A 17,451-nucleotide genomic window follows, 5' to 3' on the forward strand; every position below is an offset into this window, starting at 1 on the left:
GTTGGAATAAGGATTAGATCCGCGACCGGCAACTCCCGTTGGACTTAAGATCAAGAAGAAAGAGAAGGAGACTAAACAAAGTGATCAGAGAGGAAGGAAAGCGAGAGGACAGGCTGATGAGAAGACAGAGCAGGAAGGAAGAGCAAAAGAAGAGAGGGGAGCGGGGGGGGGGGGGGGGGGGGGGGTGTTTTGGTTGCGAAGCTGATGAAGTACAGATAAAGACAGAACAAGCACAGAACGTCACAGTCAGCTGTTCTGTCGCAGGCAGGACGCACGCGCTTGTCAGCTCCAGATGCACTGTGTGTGTATGTGTGTGTGTGTGTGTGTGTGTGTGTGTGTGTGTGTGTGTCGTGTTTGCTTTTCAGCGAGTCCATATCACATCAGTCCAAAGGTTCAATCTGACTAAATACAACAAGGCCAGAATGACTGAACAAAGAGAATCAAGCCAGAACTGAACTCCAGTGCTTCACCCACAAGACCCCAAACAAGAAGAGACCTCACAACCTTCACCAGCAGTACCTTGTGACAGACCTTATGCTGCACTGCTTCAGTGCACGTGTGCTGGGACATAGCTGAACGTAGCGAGGGCAGCGAGGTCAGGACACTTTTAGAACCCGGGAGCAGGAGATCGAAAAAGACTCTTCACGAGTCCCTACTGCGTCTCACTGCAACCTCCTATTGTGGTCTGGCTCCGTGTGCAGGATCCGCCGGCACAGACGCACTGTGTTGTGTGTTCAGCGGCGGGTCGAGCCTGACTCCTGTGGTTCCCCTCCACAGCCATCAGTCAAGTTTAAGAGGCCGGAGACAGAAGCAACCCCCCAGACACGCAGCCTGCAGCACAGAGCCACCATTCAGCTCCACACGCTGCCATTTAGCCCCATTCTTCACAGCTAATGCAGTGCAAATCCAGCCTGTGTCAGCTTTCTGCAGGAGCCCTTTAGCTGCTCGCTAACTTTTAACTCAGCTGTGAAGTTCAGTCATGAAATATTAAACTGACCTTCATACAGACGCTCTAGTCTGTAGAGCGATCTCATTTTGTGTTGAGGATCAGAGGGCGACTACACAGATGTGAACATCAGGATCAGGAATGCAGGGTTTGCTGACTCTGCTTTGCAGCTGTGATGTGAGTGAGTCACGCTGATCCTCGTGTTCGGGATCAGAGTCCAGCCAAGAAAAACAACACATCATAGTGATTGTAAACGCTTTGGGCTTCTTCTCTGTTAGCATCAGAATAAACACCCGTCACGAATAATGTACCACATGCGCCGCTGTTTCGACCCTGCAGACACATCCTGCTCGTTAAAGACAGCATGCATTGTGGTGTCCGTTTCTGTCGCCAATGACATTTTTAGATTTCAAGGACAGCCCGAGTTTCCTCCTCGCTCGTTTTCCATTGTTTCTGCAGCGACACTGATCCTCGGGGAGCAGAGCGGCCGCCAGGACTGAGGACCAGCAGCCAATGGAAGGACAGGACAGACAGGCCCCGAGGCTGATGGGAACGAAACCCCGTCCTCCCCTGCTCGGCTGTTCAGACACACGTTTTCCTTCACTGCACTACGAGCCACAGCACACTCAGATTTACGGGGTGCGTTTTCAGTCAGCTCAGCACAGCTGTTCAGTGGCTGTGAAATCATGACTTCCATGTGGTTTCTTCCTTCATTCTTTTTAAGCGCTGTTCCTGCTAAAGGTCGAGGGCATCCCAGCTGTTGGCTGACAGGGTGAGGCATACAGGTGTCAGGAGTTACTGCTCCTGCTCTTTGCTGCCCCCTGCAGGTACGTCTGTGTTGTTGAACTGTTCTGTAGGAGCCACATGACGCTCACACTATCAGATCATATTTTAAACTGATCTAAGCTGAAAGCTTATGTGTGAACAGGACACCACTGAAACACATGAACCTTTGTGTCATTATTTTAAAAAAAATGTATTTGTATGTACTTACATACTGGTGTCAAAAAGAGTATCCACCAAAAATGTCACATTGACTTACAATTACAAAGAAAAAGCATTTTCTTCAATTACAAGTATTGAAAAAACTATGTACATAAAAAAGGGCATGGTGACGAGATAGTACACTGGAAACAAACGTAGTCACAATGTGGTTTGAAACGAAGCCTTGGGAAAAAAAGAAAATCAGTTACAGTCTTCATACTTCCACTCAAAGTTTCCTTTGTGTATCCTCTCTTCACTCAAGCGTCAGGCCGTTGTCAGGCGTTCACAGAAGTGATTTTATAAACCAGAGAATTAATTCAGCAAAAATGAAAATGATCAGCATTCGAGGGGAAATTCATTCTCTCTTACTTAAAACACATGTTCAAGAGCGAGTCTTAAAAAGGTGTTACAGCTGAAACAGGGACAAAGAGGGAGCGTAGTTGGTAGAGACCTGGAAACTGTGTGTTGAGCTCTGGTCCAGGGCATCAAACACACACAGGCCAGACGTTCCTCCCTTTGCTCGTCTCCCTGTGATCGTCTGAGACAGGTGGAAAGTACACAAGCTCCCAAAAACCGTGGCATCTTTTCCGTGACATGAGGGGAAAAAAAAGCAGGAATGAAAATATAGAAGGCAGCAGGATGATGGACCGTTCAGGGCGTGGTGCAAACAAAACAAATGTGGGAAAGAGGTGGTAACGAAAAACCAATAGGACCTGGACAAATACTCAATCATCCCTTTGCTGCTCCTCTGAAAGCAATCAAACCTGTCAAATTCAGTGAAACACTAGATTCACACATGCAGTCTCTGAGCTTGAATATTCAATTTGATGCATTAAGTAGTTCTACATTCAAAATGTTGCCATTCTTGAGATCGCTCTCTGTTTGATTAATCTAATAACAGTATTTAAATCATGAAACTGCAATGGAAACACACGTCACACTGGAACAGCAAATGCAAGCAGATGTTGGTCACTACATAAACCTTCAAATTCTAACAGTCTCCAAATGTTTCCAACAACTGCACTGCAAATGTGTGAAGGTGAAGGCTGGCTCGTTCTGGTTATAAATACATGTAAAAGGATGTAGGTATTTATATGTCAGTGAGCAGCAAGGAGTTCTAAACGTTGACATTTTTTCAAATTTTTAACTAGAACAAAAAAAAACAAAACGTGAGGGGTGTTAGAGTGAGAATCCGTCTAAAACAGAAACAAAAGCTAAACTGATCTTAGTTTCACTGATCTTTGAGCAGACTTATAGCATTAGTGACTTCTGTCTCAGGGTGAACTGGAGTTTGTGAGGTAAAGAATTAATATTGAACAGAATGAGTCTCTGGTGTTTTTGGGGTGGCCTGGGGTCAGCTGCTCCCTCTGGGGTCTTTTCTCCTTTAGTCACTTTTAGGCTTTTTGCTGTTGTTTCCATTCTCCTCCAGCTCGGCTCCTTCTGCGTCGTCCTGCTGCTTCCTCTTCTTTGTGTCCTCAGACTGTACAGCAGCCAGGTGTGGCCGAAGGGTGACAATGACACAGGTCATGTTATCACACCCTGTCCCGTCGCCAGATGTATTGGGGGCCAAACAGTGGTCCAGCAGCTGTCAGAGGGACACAAGGGATGTGAAATTAAACTTACAAACCAGACAAGTAAGGCAGTGCAGCAACTCTGTCCACAATGAAAACACTATTTTGATGCTTGAAATGAAAATGGTTTCTCAAGAGTGACTTATGACTACACATAATTTGGTGTAACAAAGTGCAACAAGAACTCCCACCTCTTCCACTATGGATGACAGAGCTCTGATTTTGCCGCTCTGATCTGGTTTCATCCTCTCACTGATGAAGTCCACCACCTCCTGACTGCTCAACACATTCCTGTGCACACAGTAGACATGTGTCATTAATACGCAAGACACCTCCCGCATTTACGTGCCACCCGCTTGGTGTTTAAATTCAGTTGGTTTTAGTAACTCACCAGATGCCATCGCAGGCAATGACCATGAAGTCGTGGTCCTCGTTAAGTGTCAGAACCTTGACGTCTGGCATTGCAGAAATCATCTGGTCCTCTGGGGGCAAAGCCTTGTTCCTCTTATAGAAATGGTCACCTGAGAGTCATGATTAACAGCTTTTTAGGAGAATCTCATTATTCTATAGCTGTGCACACTAAAGTAAATCTGAACAATTGACTCAAAGCAGAAAATGTCTGCGTTGACCATAACCTACAGCTGAGATGATGTCTCAGTGAAAATTGCATGCACGCACTCAAAGAAACAAACAAACAAACAAACAGTACCAATTGCTCTGGACAAGTTCAGTCCACCGTTGACACGTCCATCCATAGTCACTTTTCCTCCAGCGTTTTTGATACGAGCCAGTTCCACCTCATCCTCTGGCTTGTGGTCGTACGACATGTCAACAGCTTTGCCTACAAAACCACAGGAGGGCCAGATCAAATTTTAATATAGAAACACTTTGCTAACAGCAGGAGCATGTATCTGTCTTGTACAACATTTTTCCAAGTATTAAACTGGAACTAAATGTCTGACTCACCTCGCTCAGAGACCACGCAGCGCGAGTCTCCAGCATTGGCCACAATCAACTGCTTTCCTCGGATCAGAGCCACAACGGCCGTGGTGCCACTGTCTGAGCCAGGCTGCAAATGCACAAGAAACCAATGCTAAAACCATAACACCACATTGTACATGAAAGTGAAGATGCTTCTGTTCCCATTCTACACACCTCCTCCTTGCCATCCATTCCAGGTAGACACATTTCTTCCTCCTCCTCCTCCTCTTCCTCTGAATCTTCCTCTCCCTCTTCTGTATCCTCTTCATCATCCAACTCACTGCTGTCACCCTCTTCCTCTTCACTAACATCCTAAAAATAATGACAATTATAATTATCTCAGCGCTTTTCTCAAAGAGTGAGCTTTCATAGCTAAATCTATTCAGGTGTCCTGCTCTCACCTCTTCATCACTGCCCTCCTCTTCCTCCTCCTCCTCTCCTTCCTCAGATTCCTCACTGTCATCAAAGAATTTTGACTTTGAATCTCTTGCACCCGAAGAGCGCAAAGAGGAGCAGGAAGGACCAGCATCTCCTTCTGCTTTACCAGCTTTTTCCTCACCATTGGCACTTTCTGTATTGACGGTGTTGCCTGCTGTCAAAAAGAAACAAGGTCAATGTGAGAAGATAGGTAAAAATGGGGAAACAAAATGAGAGAACAAGAATTTAGCAACTTGCACGGTCTGTTTCACAAAACATTTAACACTTCTACCTTTGCTGCTGCCTTCACCTCCTCCTGCCCGACAGGTTCGCAACTTTGAGCTGCATGCTGCACCTTCGCCTTCCTTCACCTTCCCATTAGCCTCGTCTTCCACCTCTCCATTCAGCTCCTCTTTCTTCTCGCCTTCCCCTTTGTCTGTTGAAGGCTCAGGATGTGAGCTGGATGCCTTTTTGGCAGCACTAGAAACAATCATTGATAAAAATGCTATCATTAAAAACATTTGACAATGTTAATCACTGACAGAGAATAAATTATGAAACATGTTTGCAGGCATACCTGAGGGCGTGTCCGTATCGTACCAGCAGCTCTTCTATGGTCATGGTGGCCTCCTCATGAAGCAAAGCTGCCTCTTCTGTGTCCACTATGATGAGGACAGAAACATAGAGTCACTCAAAGTTGATATCCATTTTATTAGTATTTAATAAAAACTTTCTTCTGGATACGGATCATGTTCCTTAACAACAACATTTAACATTACTAACTATATAAATTAATTCATGAACTTACAATCATCCTCTTCTGCCACCTTTTCTGCAGGTGGCTCCTCTATGGGACGTCCGGCGATTTGGACAAGCTCCTTGATAACTTCTTCTGTTGTAATTCTACCGTCGATGGCCAAAAAAGCATCCTCCAGAGCCTAGAAACAATGTAGGTGTGTAAAACTTAAACAGTATAGTATCAAATTAAAAACTAACTAGATTCCTGTCTGGCCGGCAGGTTGTGAAGGTGTTAATGATACGGGGGCAAGCCCACCATCATAATACATTTCCTCCAATGGGGCCCAACTACTTGAGTGAAGCAGTCAACATCTGATCATGAAAGCCTCTGCTATGTCACACCTGTATAAAAATGATACTTCCTATGCTCCTCACCTTTTGCAATTTGCCATCTTTGTATGTCTTCTGCTCCTTGATGATTTCAGGAAGATACTTTGAACAGTAGAGAGCAACTTCTTCACCTAGATAAGAATATCAAGTCATATTTCCTCTTAGACAATAACAAAGAAACATAAATTATTTCAAAAAATGGGTCTGCTGTGATCCAAAGATGTCTGTGAACCTAGATAAGAGGTTGAGATGATGGGTGAATGAACTTGTTTTAATAAACTATGAGTGATTATACAGACACACAGAGGCTTCCTGATATTTGGCTAAGCCACACATACTCAGTAATATTAAGCAGAGTAAATGACAAAACATACTACAATACAACAAAAAACAGTGTACAGTGTGTTTTACCTCCATGTCCATCATACACAGCAAACATGGCTGTCTCCTCGTCAAACTCTGGTACACAGTTGTGAGCATCCTGTGACACAAAGAGGTTTAACATTAAAAAAGGCAACATAAAAAAGTTATTACTACAATATTACTGTTATTATTATTGTTGTTATTTAACTGTGTTGTTGATGAGCCTTAATGTGAACCTGTAGACATTAACAAATGTTAATCACTCGAGAGCTGTTGCATTGTAGCCAATGTCTAAAAGATTATTAGGTAATTTTAATTTACTTAGGAAAAAGTCAAACAGTCAATTAAGTGTGATCTAAAAAACTCTAAAACGTTGCTGGGGATCCAAACACCCTTTATCTCGCTAAAGACCGAATTACGCTGAGCGGAAAAGTGGGTGTCTTTGATCCACTCATTCATTTTTTGGCTTACCTCCATAGAGACACGCCAGCCCTGCATGGCAGAGAAACCATAGCTTATGCTGCTGTTGCCGCCATCAGCGGAGGTCTTGGTTGTGTTCGGTTGCGAAAGATAAGCCCCCATAGTTCTCGTTTTTTATGGCTTTACACCTACAAGGGAAGTAAACACAAAACACATTAGCTTAACAAAAACAAGAACACACACGTTTGTGTCACCAGCTCGTATTAGTTACGGATGGCTGCTAGCTAGCTAGCGTTAGCAACACCACAACAAAAAGTAAGACGAATCAGCTAGCTAACATCCCTGTGCTAATAGCAGCAAACCCGGCTAAACTTCCAGTCGTAACCTCTGCCCCCAACATGCTAGCAGCTACGCGTTTGTAACAAACACTCGCCGCCGGCGGGTAATTTACCTACTCTGACGGCGGAGGATGAACTTAAACGAGCCCCACAGTTCGAGATTCACATAGAGGAATGATTACACGTGTGGAAAGGAAAGCCGCAATCAACACAGAACGAAGAGAAGCAGCAGCCGTGGAGGAAGTTAGCTCCCGCGCAAGCGCATTTCCTCAGAACACGGGGGCGTGTACGACCCTATATCCTACGTCATAATGTCGCAAATGTTTAATTTTTTTTGAGGAAATCCTTTTTTTTAACTTTTTAATTAGAGAATACAGACGGTACAAGCGGGCAGATAAACTTGATTAACGACCTGTGGAAAATTTGTAATTGAATATAAATTCATGATAACTACACTCCGAGACAATAGGTGGCGGCATACACTGTCTTCTTCGCTTGTCGCCATATAGTCGTAGAGGAAGAAGAATAAAGCCCAACGTCAGTTATTCGACATGGCGCGGGAAACCCGGGAAGAGACGGAGATGGAGGTCCACGAAGAAATCGACGAAGAGACGGATGGTCTCTCTCCGTCGACTTTAAAACTCTACGAGGCTCAGTTTTTCGGATTCACGCCGCAGACCTGCATGCAGCGGGTCCGCAGCGCCTTCCAGGACTGTCTGTTCGACATTTTGCCCGTGGTGGAGAAGGTGTGCGTCCGGCAGCTGAGCAAAGGCGAGTCGGACGCGGCCGAGGAGCAGCTCCGGGCCAAGGCCAGGGAGTGTAGCCAGAAACTGCAGCAGTACCTCGGCAAGCGCTTCAAGCAGCAGTCGGAGCGGATGGAAGCGCTGCTGGTCGACCGGTGCCTGTCGGTGCCGCCTAACGTCCTGCTGCCCGAGGACCAGTGCCACAGCAGCAACGCCCAAGACGCGCAGGCGAGTGTTATGGTTCTTGGTGCCACCAGTTAAACTGATGTCGTTGTCTCGCTCAGTCCATGTTTTTGTCAGACTCAGTTTATTAGCTGGATAAACTGTTGATTTTCATATACGAGGTTCTATTTCTAGTTTCTACACTATTCATATGGAAGGATAATATCAATCAACCACAGGCAGGTGGTTAACAGCTGTTTTTGAAACCGCTGAACTGATGTACTGTCTCTGTATCTCTGTATGTAACCTGGCTGTGGTTCTGCCCCGTCCAGGAGGTCCAGAAGCTGGAGTCCTCAATCACAGATCTCCAGGCAGCCTACGAAGCGGAGGTCTGTGCTCGACGGGCCCTGCTAGCAGAGCTGGACGAGCAGACGGAGGCGCAGAAGCAGCTGGACGGGATCCTGGCGTGGACCAGAGAGCTGCAGGCCGCCTGGATGAAGGAAGGTAACGGCAACTTCCATGAAAGTTTCCGACTGTTGATGGATTCGGTAAAGAAACTGCAGGGGGTCATTGGGGGGGTCTGCAAAAAAGCCCCTCGCTGAACTGGACTAAGATTTGTTTAGATTTGTTTAGAGACATTCCTTAAAAACCTTAATTGTTGTGATCCATATGTGATGGATATAAGACACATGGTTTTGTCAGGTTGAACAGTCATTGTTGGCTGCTGGTATTAACTCTTGATGAGAAACACAATTAAACACCACAAAATGTGCTATAATAAATGTCTTTCATAATGGTCCCTTTTTTTAAATACACCTATAATTTTGGAACATGAGACATAGCACTGATGCAGACAGCCTCCTCCTTCCTCGCTTAATAAGTGATGTTCTGGGTATGCACACATCTTCAAAATACTCCACTTCCCTGACACATGCTAGCTGACCTGCTTCAATGCAAAAATTCAAACATAGCCTAAGTTTTTAAAGGCAGACCTGTATTTTTTACTATAAGATCAGATCGATGATCATAAAGATAGAATGTTCGACTTATTTTCAACAACACAACATTGTTAACAACAACAACAACAAGCATGCTTTCATTGACTTGTACATCTCATTTGTTTTAAAAACGTTTTGTTTGCTGTACAAATCATCCACAGATTCATGCACTTTATAACATGCAAGCAATTCTCCTCTTGGTGCCAAGAGATAGGTCTCCTTCCTGAGGTCATGAAGGTGTTTAACTTGATATCACTGTAGTCGTTTTGGTAGAAAGTCACCTTCATGTTCTTGTGACCTCTGCTTTATGTCTGTGCATACATGTATCTTGTGTCTGACGGCCCTGGGGTCCCTTCTTATAAGTCTTCATTACCAATAAAATATACACATTTCTGTGTAAGTTCTTATTTATTCACTTTTTCCCCTAACTTCACTTCTCTACACTAGGTTGACAACAGGTTTTGCATTAAATCAAGCGTGTTTTAAAAGATCATCTTAACTGCAGGTCATCACCTCCCTTTACGTTTTTATGTTTTATTTCATGTTTGCTTGTTGGTGAAATTGTCTGTCTCCTGAGCAGCTGCAGCAGAGGGCGCTGTCTGCAAAGATAACGCAGTCCACTGCATCCACATGTGGACATCACAGTTGAATAAAACCAAGATGTTTAACAAATACGAAATGGGTACTGTGATGGCCAAAAACGTAATGTTGATTGCAATGCTGTTATTATTTAAATTAGTTTTTATAGTACACCTAAAAATGCTAAAGCGCCGCAAAGAGTTACAAAAGTATGCTTTGATATTTCTCAAACTGTTATTTGTCATGTGCAATATTCTTTTTTTCTATCTGTTATCTTGCTAAAGAAATATTTTTGTTTATATTAGAAATGAAGTGTGAACTTTCCCTGGTTCATGACTTGGAACATTTATGTCTCACCTCTTCATCCCAGCTTACAGTTTCAAAATGCACCTTTTTGATAGTATGCTGGTGGAAATTCCCAGTCATCCAAGTGAAACTGTATGAAGGTTGAGTCATGTCATCTGAATTTCTTTTTTTAGCAGAACCATTTCACCACCAACCCAGGTGGCTTCTTCACTCTGAGGAGGTTGGCTTAAGACCATTCAGTTTGATACTGATTTGCCTCCATGGAAACATTATAATACACATGCTACCAGGCATCTCTGGCAGAATCACAAGAAGAACAAACACTAGCTGAAATTAAATCTGTTTTAGAATGTGTACATGATCAGGAATCTAAGCCCCCGCGGGAGTTGTTTATATAGCAGGAGTCCAATGAAAATGAGCCTTGTTCTACTTCATCACTAAGTAAAATTAGTTAAATAATTGTAAGAAGGTGAACCGAAGGCTCTGCTATACATCAGAACATGGTAAAACATTGTCTGATCCTCAGCAACCTGTTGGACACTAGAGAAGGAAATAAACTAGGCACCCAATCTCCATCAGTCCTGTCCAGCTGTATTACATTGAATTCTGCCTGCCATGTTTGTTTACAAATTACAAGCTAATTACAAGCAACTAATTTCCTTTTTTTTTCTTACCATTTACAATTAAAAGACTCAGTCATGGATTAACATGACTGTACTAACAAACTCCTGAACTGAGCTTTGAAACCCAATCGTCCTACAGGCCTTCATCTACCGAGGCTGTGGTCAAAGCGAAACCTGTGATTCGTAACACTGATGTCAGGTTTACAGCCCCAACAACAACAATAATGCTGGGAACTGAGAGAAAGTACATCATCAACACCAGCAACACTAACATCAGGTCCAGTGTAAACAGCCAACATTTGTTCCAGCAGTGTGTGTGTGTGTGTGTGTGTGTGTGTGTGTGTGTGTCCGTCCCATCTGCTTGTTGTGGTTGACTTGCGAAACGATCAGTCCAGATGGGGAGGTGTGAGAAGCAGCCATTCTGTCTGTTTGTGTGTGTGCGTTCATTATTAGCACGGCCAAAAGGCCTAAAGCAGAAGTTTCTCCTGAAAGAGAACAATGAGGCAAACATATTATTTCTTATTTTTCTAGTGGCTTGGCAACATAATCCAGAAGCACTGGCGGTTTCATGACAGATCTGTTTTTAATTGAAGGCTTCTTGATGGTGAACTCTGAATACGTCCTGCTTTTTATCACAAGAACAAGGCCGAAAACAGCGCTCCTGCAGATCCAGTGAGAGTGTGATACTTGCCCCATTTACACACTGCATGTCTGCGGCTGATCAAGGGCCGCAGCATGTGGAGAGAGGTCGTTTTCAGGACGTGCACCTTCATCTTGGTCATCATGCGACTTAGTGTCACTGAACACAGTTCTCCTCTGCCGTTCTGCTTGAAACCTCGCATAAAAGATGTCCGCAGCTGGACGCAGCTGTCAGCCGGCTGCACACACCGAGCGTGTGTGTCTGGCCAGATACGTGTCAGTGGGTCTGTTGGAATAGTGGAAGTGTTTGTGTTGAAGGGAGGTGAGAAAGGCTTCTAGCTTTCGCGCTGCTGTCCTAAACGGCTGTGACACCGAGAATATGTTGAAGTCATGAAAATGCTTTTCACGCTTGAAAACAACAATTTTTAAGTTATCCTAACTGTAATCCTATTGCTGAGAACAAGTAGCTCTAAAATGATGCATTTCCACCTACTGTTCCTTTCTGCAGAACCACTGACCTTCATGCAACAGATGCAGGCGTTCGGCCATTTTTCTGCTCGAGGAGCATTTCTAGCATGCGGGTCTGGTTCTTCGCCCGTGTACCTGTCTGCTACCTGCATCGTGTCCCTCAGTGTGACTGAACGCAGCAGATGGACAGCTGTTGCTCCCCTCCCTTCCCTTTGGGAGTGGCCCCTCGGTGAACTACAGCTTGACCTCTGACCTCTTGGATCGCGCACACGTAAACCCAGATACCTACACAGACGCATGCAGGCGTGCGCTCCCTCTCAGCCGGCCAGCTGTCCTCCCCGAGTCCCACACACACGGGCAGAGCAGAAATGTGAGAGCAGCAGACGTTGTTGTTTTCTCCGCCTGTGAAAGTGAGTTGAAAGTCACTCAACCGGGAGAGAAACCAAACACAGCGTCAGAGCCTCTCCTCTCTCTGACCGGCCCGTCGCTCAGAGGTTGTTTTTTTTTTTGTTTTTTGTTTTTTCAAGCTAACCCCTGCATCGCTGCATCACACGTCAACCCCAGAGCCTTTCGTCCTTTACGCCCCCAGATGTCCAGAATGCAGCGCACCTCGCTTCACTCGTTCCACTGTGTGACCATCTGAATGCGCTTTCAGTGGATAACGGCTAAAAGTGAAGGATGAAAAGGTAGGAAGGACAAAGCAGCTAAGAGCAGGAGGACGAAGAGGTGAGGGGAGAAGGGAACAAAGGAGCGAGGTGAAGAGGAGCAGGGAGGCAGCTGGCAGGTGTCAGGAGTCACAAAGGGCCATCTGTCCGTCCAGTGCCATCGCCCCCCCACCCGCGCACACACACACACACACACTCTACATTAAACGTAGGGCATGCCTCCACGGAGCTGCTGTCGCGTCCCACCGTGTCAAATTCAAGTTTCAGTTTGTTCCTCCTCGCGCTCTTCAGTCGTGTGCGGGTCCAGCGAGGTGACGAATGACACGCTGGTGACGAGCCTCGAGTTCCTCAGTCACTTAACAAGACACATGTACGTACACACAGACGGCCGGCTCATGACCTTTGCCCTCCAGCCACCGCTCGGGGCTTTTTAAGAGCGAGGAGCAAACGTTGAGCCGTGCAGCAACTGTCCTCTAGCGCTGGCGGTCCAGTGCGAGAGCGGCGCCGTAGCCGGACCGTTCTGAGCCCGGTCTGTGCCGTCAGACAGGCCTGAGGTCAGAGGTGCCACACCCTGCGTCCTCTCTTCCTCTTTGTATACACGGGGTCAATGTCATGTGACGGCATCAGACGTCACCTGCTGACCCAGACCTTCCTCGTTGGACCTCATGCTCTCTGCACGTTATGCAGGCGTCTGCATGGACATCAAGTGAACGATGTTTGCTGCGGATCAGTGGTTACGCAGCGCTGGCCGTGAACCTGTTGTGAGGCGAAGTGTGGGAGAAATGAGATCACAGATCAAATATGACCCCGGCCCGTCGTCTGGCTCGACCTCCGTTCCGCTCACTCGCTCGCGTTCTCTGAAACGACCGCGTGGATCCCTCCGCCTCCCGCTCCCCTCCTCCTCCGCTCCTTCCTTCCCCGTCCAGCAGACAGAGGGCGGATGCTGGCGAACGCTTCCCCTCTCCACGAACTCACTTCCTGTCTCTGGGAATCCGTTTCCTGTTCGGAGATATTGCAGCGGCACTAAGAGCATTCCTCGGGACTTTCTCTTCTCTTGCGCGTTTCGTGGCCGTGCCTCTGACTTATCGCTCACATTGTGTACGTTGTGTAATTTGTTTTCTTTAGAATCAGGGGTCCCCTTATCAGACGTCGTCTCCTGCGCAGGCCACTCATCGCTCATGTCAGGCGTCCGTGGATAATGAGGAGCAAAAGTAAACCAGTCTCACAGTATGAGAGACTCACCAGAAACACCAGGGAGGTGATGTGAGGTTGTTACTACGGCTCATCTTGTCTACTGGGCACACGAAGCATGATTACCTTCATTAACACCGACATGTGCAGCTGACGTCCTGATAGAAGAACTCTGAGGTTCCAAAAGGTGACGTCTGTTCTCAGACCTCCTGTGGGTGAAAGTCAATGGCAAAGAATCGTGTCACCCGGCAAATTACTGATGTGTTTTTAATAGTTTTCAGACAACAATAGGCATCAGATTACGGTGAGTAGACCCAGTAGCAATGTCTGCGTGAGATTCGTTACCACTTAGAGGAAATCTAGGAAGAGATGCAGTATTTTACAAAACTCTGCCTATTTCTTAAGATGTTGTATTACACTTTTACTCAAGCAAGTTTTGAGTGTTTCTTCTAGTGGTTTGTAGGTGAAGAAGTCTTGTCACAGTGTGTCTGCATCCAGAATGATGGTCCCTGGTTCCTAGGAGAGAAAAATGGTTAAGTCAACATCCAAAGAGCAAAACAATGTAAGGGAAGTACAAAGTGTAGTAAAGTGAAGAGAAAGAATGAGGATGAGGAAAGTAAGAAAGGAAAAATAAAGCGTTACTGGCAGGAAGCGGGCACAGCTTCCTGTGGCGTGAGCGCTGTGGGCCTGTGACACACCAGAAACACGTCCCAGCGTCTCTGCTGCACAGCGATGAGGGCGGGAAGTCAACGAAAGCATCCAGCAGCTCAAACGTGTCGCGGGGCCGAACTTTCAGAATCGGGCCCAACGCTGAGTCATCGCCGCGTGCTGTTGGACTCGACCTGACAAAGTGGACGCTGCAGTGATGTGAGGCTCCGTGGAGGCGCTGAAGGCCGGCGTAGACGGAGTCGTTCCAGACAGACACTGTAATTGATGTTTAAATCCTACAAGCGACATCATAATATTTGCGTTAGAGGAAACACTCGCTGTACAGGAATGTCTGAGTCTTTTTTCAGTTGTTCAGCTGCTGCTGTGTTTGTTCATTGTTGCTCCAACCTCTCTCTCTCTCTCGCTCTCTCTCTCTCTCTCTCTCCCATCTGCTGCTACTCATTAGCATGGAAACAGGACCGGGAGCGTTTTCACACATACACACACTGGCCATTAATCAACAAGTCAGACCAGGGTCCATTCCCACACATACACACCACACAGATGAAAACAAAGACCATACACACGCCCGGCATCTAATCTAAGACACATCCCAGAGCGTGCTCCACCACACCTGGCGTCTCGGCAGATCAGACCTGGCGACCAGCATTTTTTTTTGTCCATCAAATCTGGCAACCCAGTGATGTCTCAATTGCTTTTCACGTTAAGCACCGACCGATGTCCCGTCGTCAGCGACAGTAAACGCACGGAGATTTGTTCCTATCAGCTGTTCGTATGTTTTTGTCTCCGTGGGATGAATTAGCAACTGGCTTTGTGTGAATGCGTCGTCTAATTTGTCTGGCCGTCATGAATGGAGACATTGAGCAGCGCGGTGTATTCCCATGAACTGACAACGTTGTGTAAATGTGAGTGGTTTGTAAAGGCCAAGCAGCAAACTGTGTCGCAGACAGAGAGAATTAGCCCAATGTGGGGAAGTGCAGCTTTATTCTGACCCTGAATTTAATTAACACACACAGTGTAGGTTTAGTGCATCGCAGGAAGACAAAAGGAAAACGTAAAAAGAGGCCGAGAAGACGTTTAGACGGAAAACATGGGCTTGAAACGGCACCAGGGATAAATTTATCAAAGTATTCAATGAAGTATTTGTAGTTGTCTGAAACCACCTTTAATGTGAAACCAGTTTTGACCTCAGTCACAAGGAATTAAGTGGTTTAATCAAGGAAAGGGCCATTTACAGAACACGTTATGAGTATTTTATTGTGGTTGTTGTGGATTTTACTCTTGTAGTTGGTCGTGTTGCAACTCTTTTGCAGGATGTGCGTTGTTCTCACACACAGCGTATGTGGGAAACACCAGGTTTTACAGTTGCATGCTGTGACATTCTGTTCGATCTGTTAGTGACGTCCTCCTCCTCCATTTGTACATTGCATCCATTATGTCCCGTAGTAGTGTGTAGTACAGAGTAGTATGTCATGTATGTACAAATACTGGATATAGTTTTGTTCGTGATGGTAGAGGTTTAGGAGCTTTGTGGTTCAGCAGTAACAGTCGTAGTAGGAGCTGAGTTTACATTCAGAGTTCTCACTCTGGGTTTTGACATCCTGTAAATTCAGAGTAAAAACGCTGTGGCTGCGAGACAGAAACGCTCGTGCTGTGACGGCGTTTAACCCTGGCAGGTAAAGCCGTTGTCTCCTCTCACCTGTTGCTAAGCACAAAACGAGCCCATCAGAGCCGGAGATGGATAGAGAGACATCTGCTGTCTCCCTCTCCCCTCCTGTGTGTCCTCTGTGACAACATCTGCTTCCTCCTCTGCTCTTTCCCATCATGCAGTGGGCGTGTCCTTTGTGTTGCCCTCCAGCTTTATTGTTTGTAGCCAATCATTGTCCTCACCAAGCTGTTCCCACGATGCACCAGTAATGACCAGAAGGCGCTGATGGGAGCTGGTGCCTCTGAAGGAATGACTCCTTAGTCTTTACAACCTCTTTAACCCCCAGGGAGAAGTGACAATAAATAAGCTAAAAACAAAATGCAGCCTTAGAGAGGAATTAGAAATGTGGTTAATTGATCCAGATTCAGACCACAATGATATATCAATACAATGTGTTTTATTATTGCATTTAATAGAGTCATGATCTGCAGATATTAACAGAGTCAGAACAAGGACACAATCAGAGAAGGAGTAGGTGAAAGAGAGAGATGGAGCTCTGGGAAAAGATCAGAGCCTGGTCCCTGGGGAGCTGCGACAGATGAAGTAGCTGAATAAGCTGTCTGTCATTGTGTGACTCAGGCTGCTGTGGTCACTCCGTTTGTTCAAACTCAACAATGGATAAAGGCCGAGAGAGAAATCTCTGTTTTCCCACAAGATTTAGCCCCCCAAAAAAATCACAGAATCACCGCTCAGGGATGTCGTTTGGGTGCGAGGCCACGAATTGCGACGCTAATAAAGGGCGTCGAGGAGCGACGTGGACGGTCAGCGAGTCACTGCTGCGAAGCCGGACGGTGGAGGGGAGAAGCCACTGATTTATTTATGGAGCATCCGCCTAGAACAAAAGGCAAAGAGCAGGTCCCTTCAGCTGCTTCTATCAGTTCTCACAAACTTTATTCATCAGAAAAATCCCACAGAGCTTAACATCCCAACACACACAGACAAACCAGCAAAGTGAATCAGTTTCAGCTCATGTGACATCGCGATGCTGCTGCTTTTACCTTCAGAGGCCACGTATGCTCATTATATGGACATACTAATAAACATCAGGAAGCCCCTTAAAGTCATGGGCACATCTCAATACTGACTGATAAACCTCTATCCATATATAAGGTTAATCTTAGGTTGTAGGTCAAACATCCCACTTTGAAAGTACCTAATTAGTATTTTTGTAGACAAATACTTTTCCTTAAGTATTAATTAGTGTTGCTATGTGAGTTATTGTGTTGCATGCAGCGTGAACGATACGGGTCAGGTTAGGGAGCCAGAGTGTCCTCACAAGGATAGTTGTACAAGTGTGTGTGTGTGTGTGTGTGTGTGTGTGTGTGTGTGTGTGTGTGTGTGTGTGTGTGTGTGTGTGTGTGTGCGTGCGTGGGCATGACAGGTGACCAGCGCTTGGACAAAAGAAGGGTCATCAACCAAGAGCGAGCTTTTTTCTCCCCTCTTGCTTCTCTCTCTCTCTCTCTCTCTCTCTCTCTCTCTCTCTCTCTCTCTCTCTTCTGCTTCACGCAGACTGAACAGACCAACACGCAAACATTCAGAGGAGAGCAGCGCA

The 17,451-nt window shown here is 45.9% G+C and overlaps 2 protein-coding genes and 1 long non-coding RNA gene across 5 annotated transcripts; 2 read left to right on the top strand and 1 right to left on the bottom strand.

The window, feature by feature from the left end:
• Positions 1-169: 169 nt before the first annotated feature.
• Positions 170-3,098, top strand: LOC129603921 (uncharacterized). The gene is made up of 2 exons (XR_008694304.1): positions 170-1,585; positions 1,671-3,098. It is a non-coding gene; the product is annotated as an uncharacterized LOC129603921 (long non-coding RNA).
• On the bottom strand, positions 1,907-7,422 carry ppm1g (protein phosphatase, Mg2+/Mn2+ dependent, 1G). Of its 3 annotated transcripts, none has more exons than XM_029144781.3 (14): positions 7,266-7,422; positions 6,862-6,998; positions 6,439-6,508; positions 6,073-6,158; positions 5,708-5,837; positions 5,477-5,561; positions 5,192-5,379; positions 4,884-5,074; positions 4,657-4,794; positions 4,468-4,570; positions 4,211-4,342; positions 3,893-4,022; positions 3,693-3,792; positions 1,907-3,515 (listed from the first exon to the last, which is right to left on the bottom strand). In XM_029144781.3, exons 2-14 carry the CDS (start codon positions 6,970-6,972, stop codon positions 3,315-3,317), a joined length of 1,665 nt encoding a protein of 554 aa, XP_029000614.1. In that variant the 5' UTR covers positions 6,973-6,998; positions 7,266-7,422; the 3' UTR covers positions 1,907-3,314. The 3 variants fall into 3 exon arrangements, with proteins under 3 accessions (XP_029000614.1, XP_029000616.1, XP_029000615.1); XM_029144783.3 differs by having other exon boundaries at positions 4,884-5,071; positions 7,262-7,420; XM_029144782.3 differs by having other exon boundaries at positions 7,262-7,420.
• A 170-nt stretch (positions 7,423-7,592) lies between these two features.
• mis12 (MIS12 kinetochore complex component) lies at positions 7,593-8,835 on the top strand. The gene is made up of 2 exons (XM_029144788.3): positions 7,593-8,119; positions 8,386-8,835. Exons 1-2 carry the CDS (start codon positions 7,700-7,702, stop codon positions 8,653-8,655), a joined length of 690 nt encoding a protein of 229 aa, XP_029000621.1. The 5' UTR covers positions 7,593-7,699; the 3' UTR covers positions 8,656-8,835.
• Positions 8,836-17,451: the final 8,616 nt, after the last annotated feature.

Source organism: Betta splendens, chromosome 3 (assembly GCF_900634795.4).
Source record: "Betta splendens chromosome 3, fBetSpl5.4, whole genome shotgun sequence".
Lineage (NCBI taxonomy): Eukaryota > Metazoa > Chordata > Actinopteri > Anabantiformes > Osphronemidae > Betta > Betta splendens.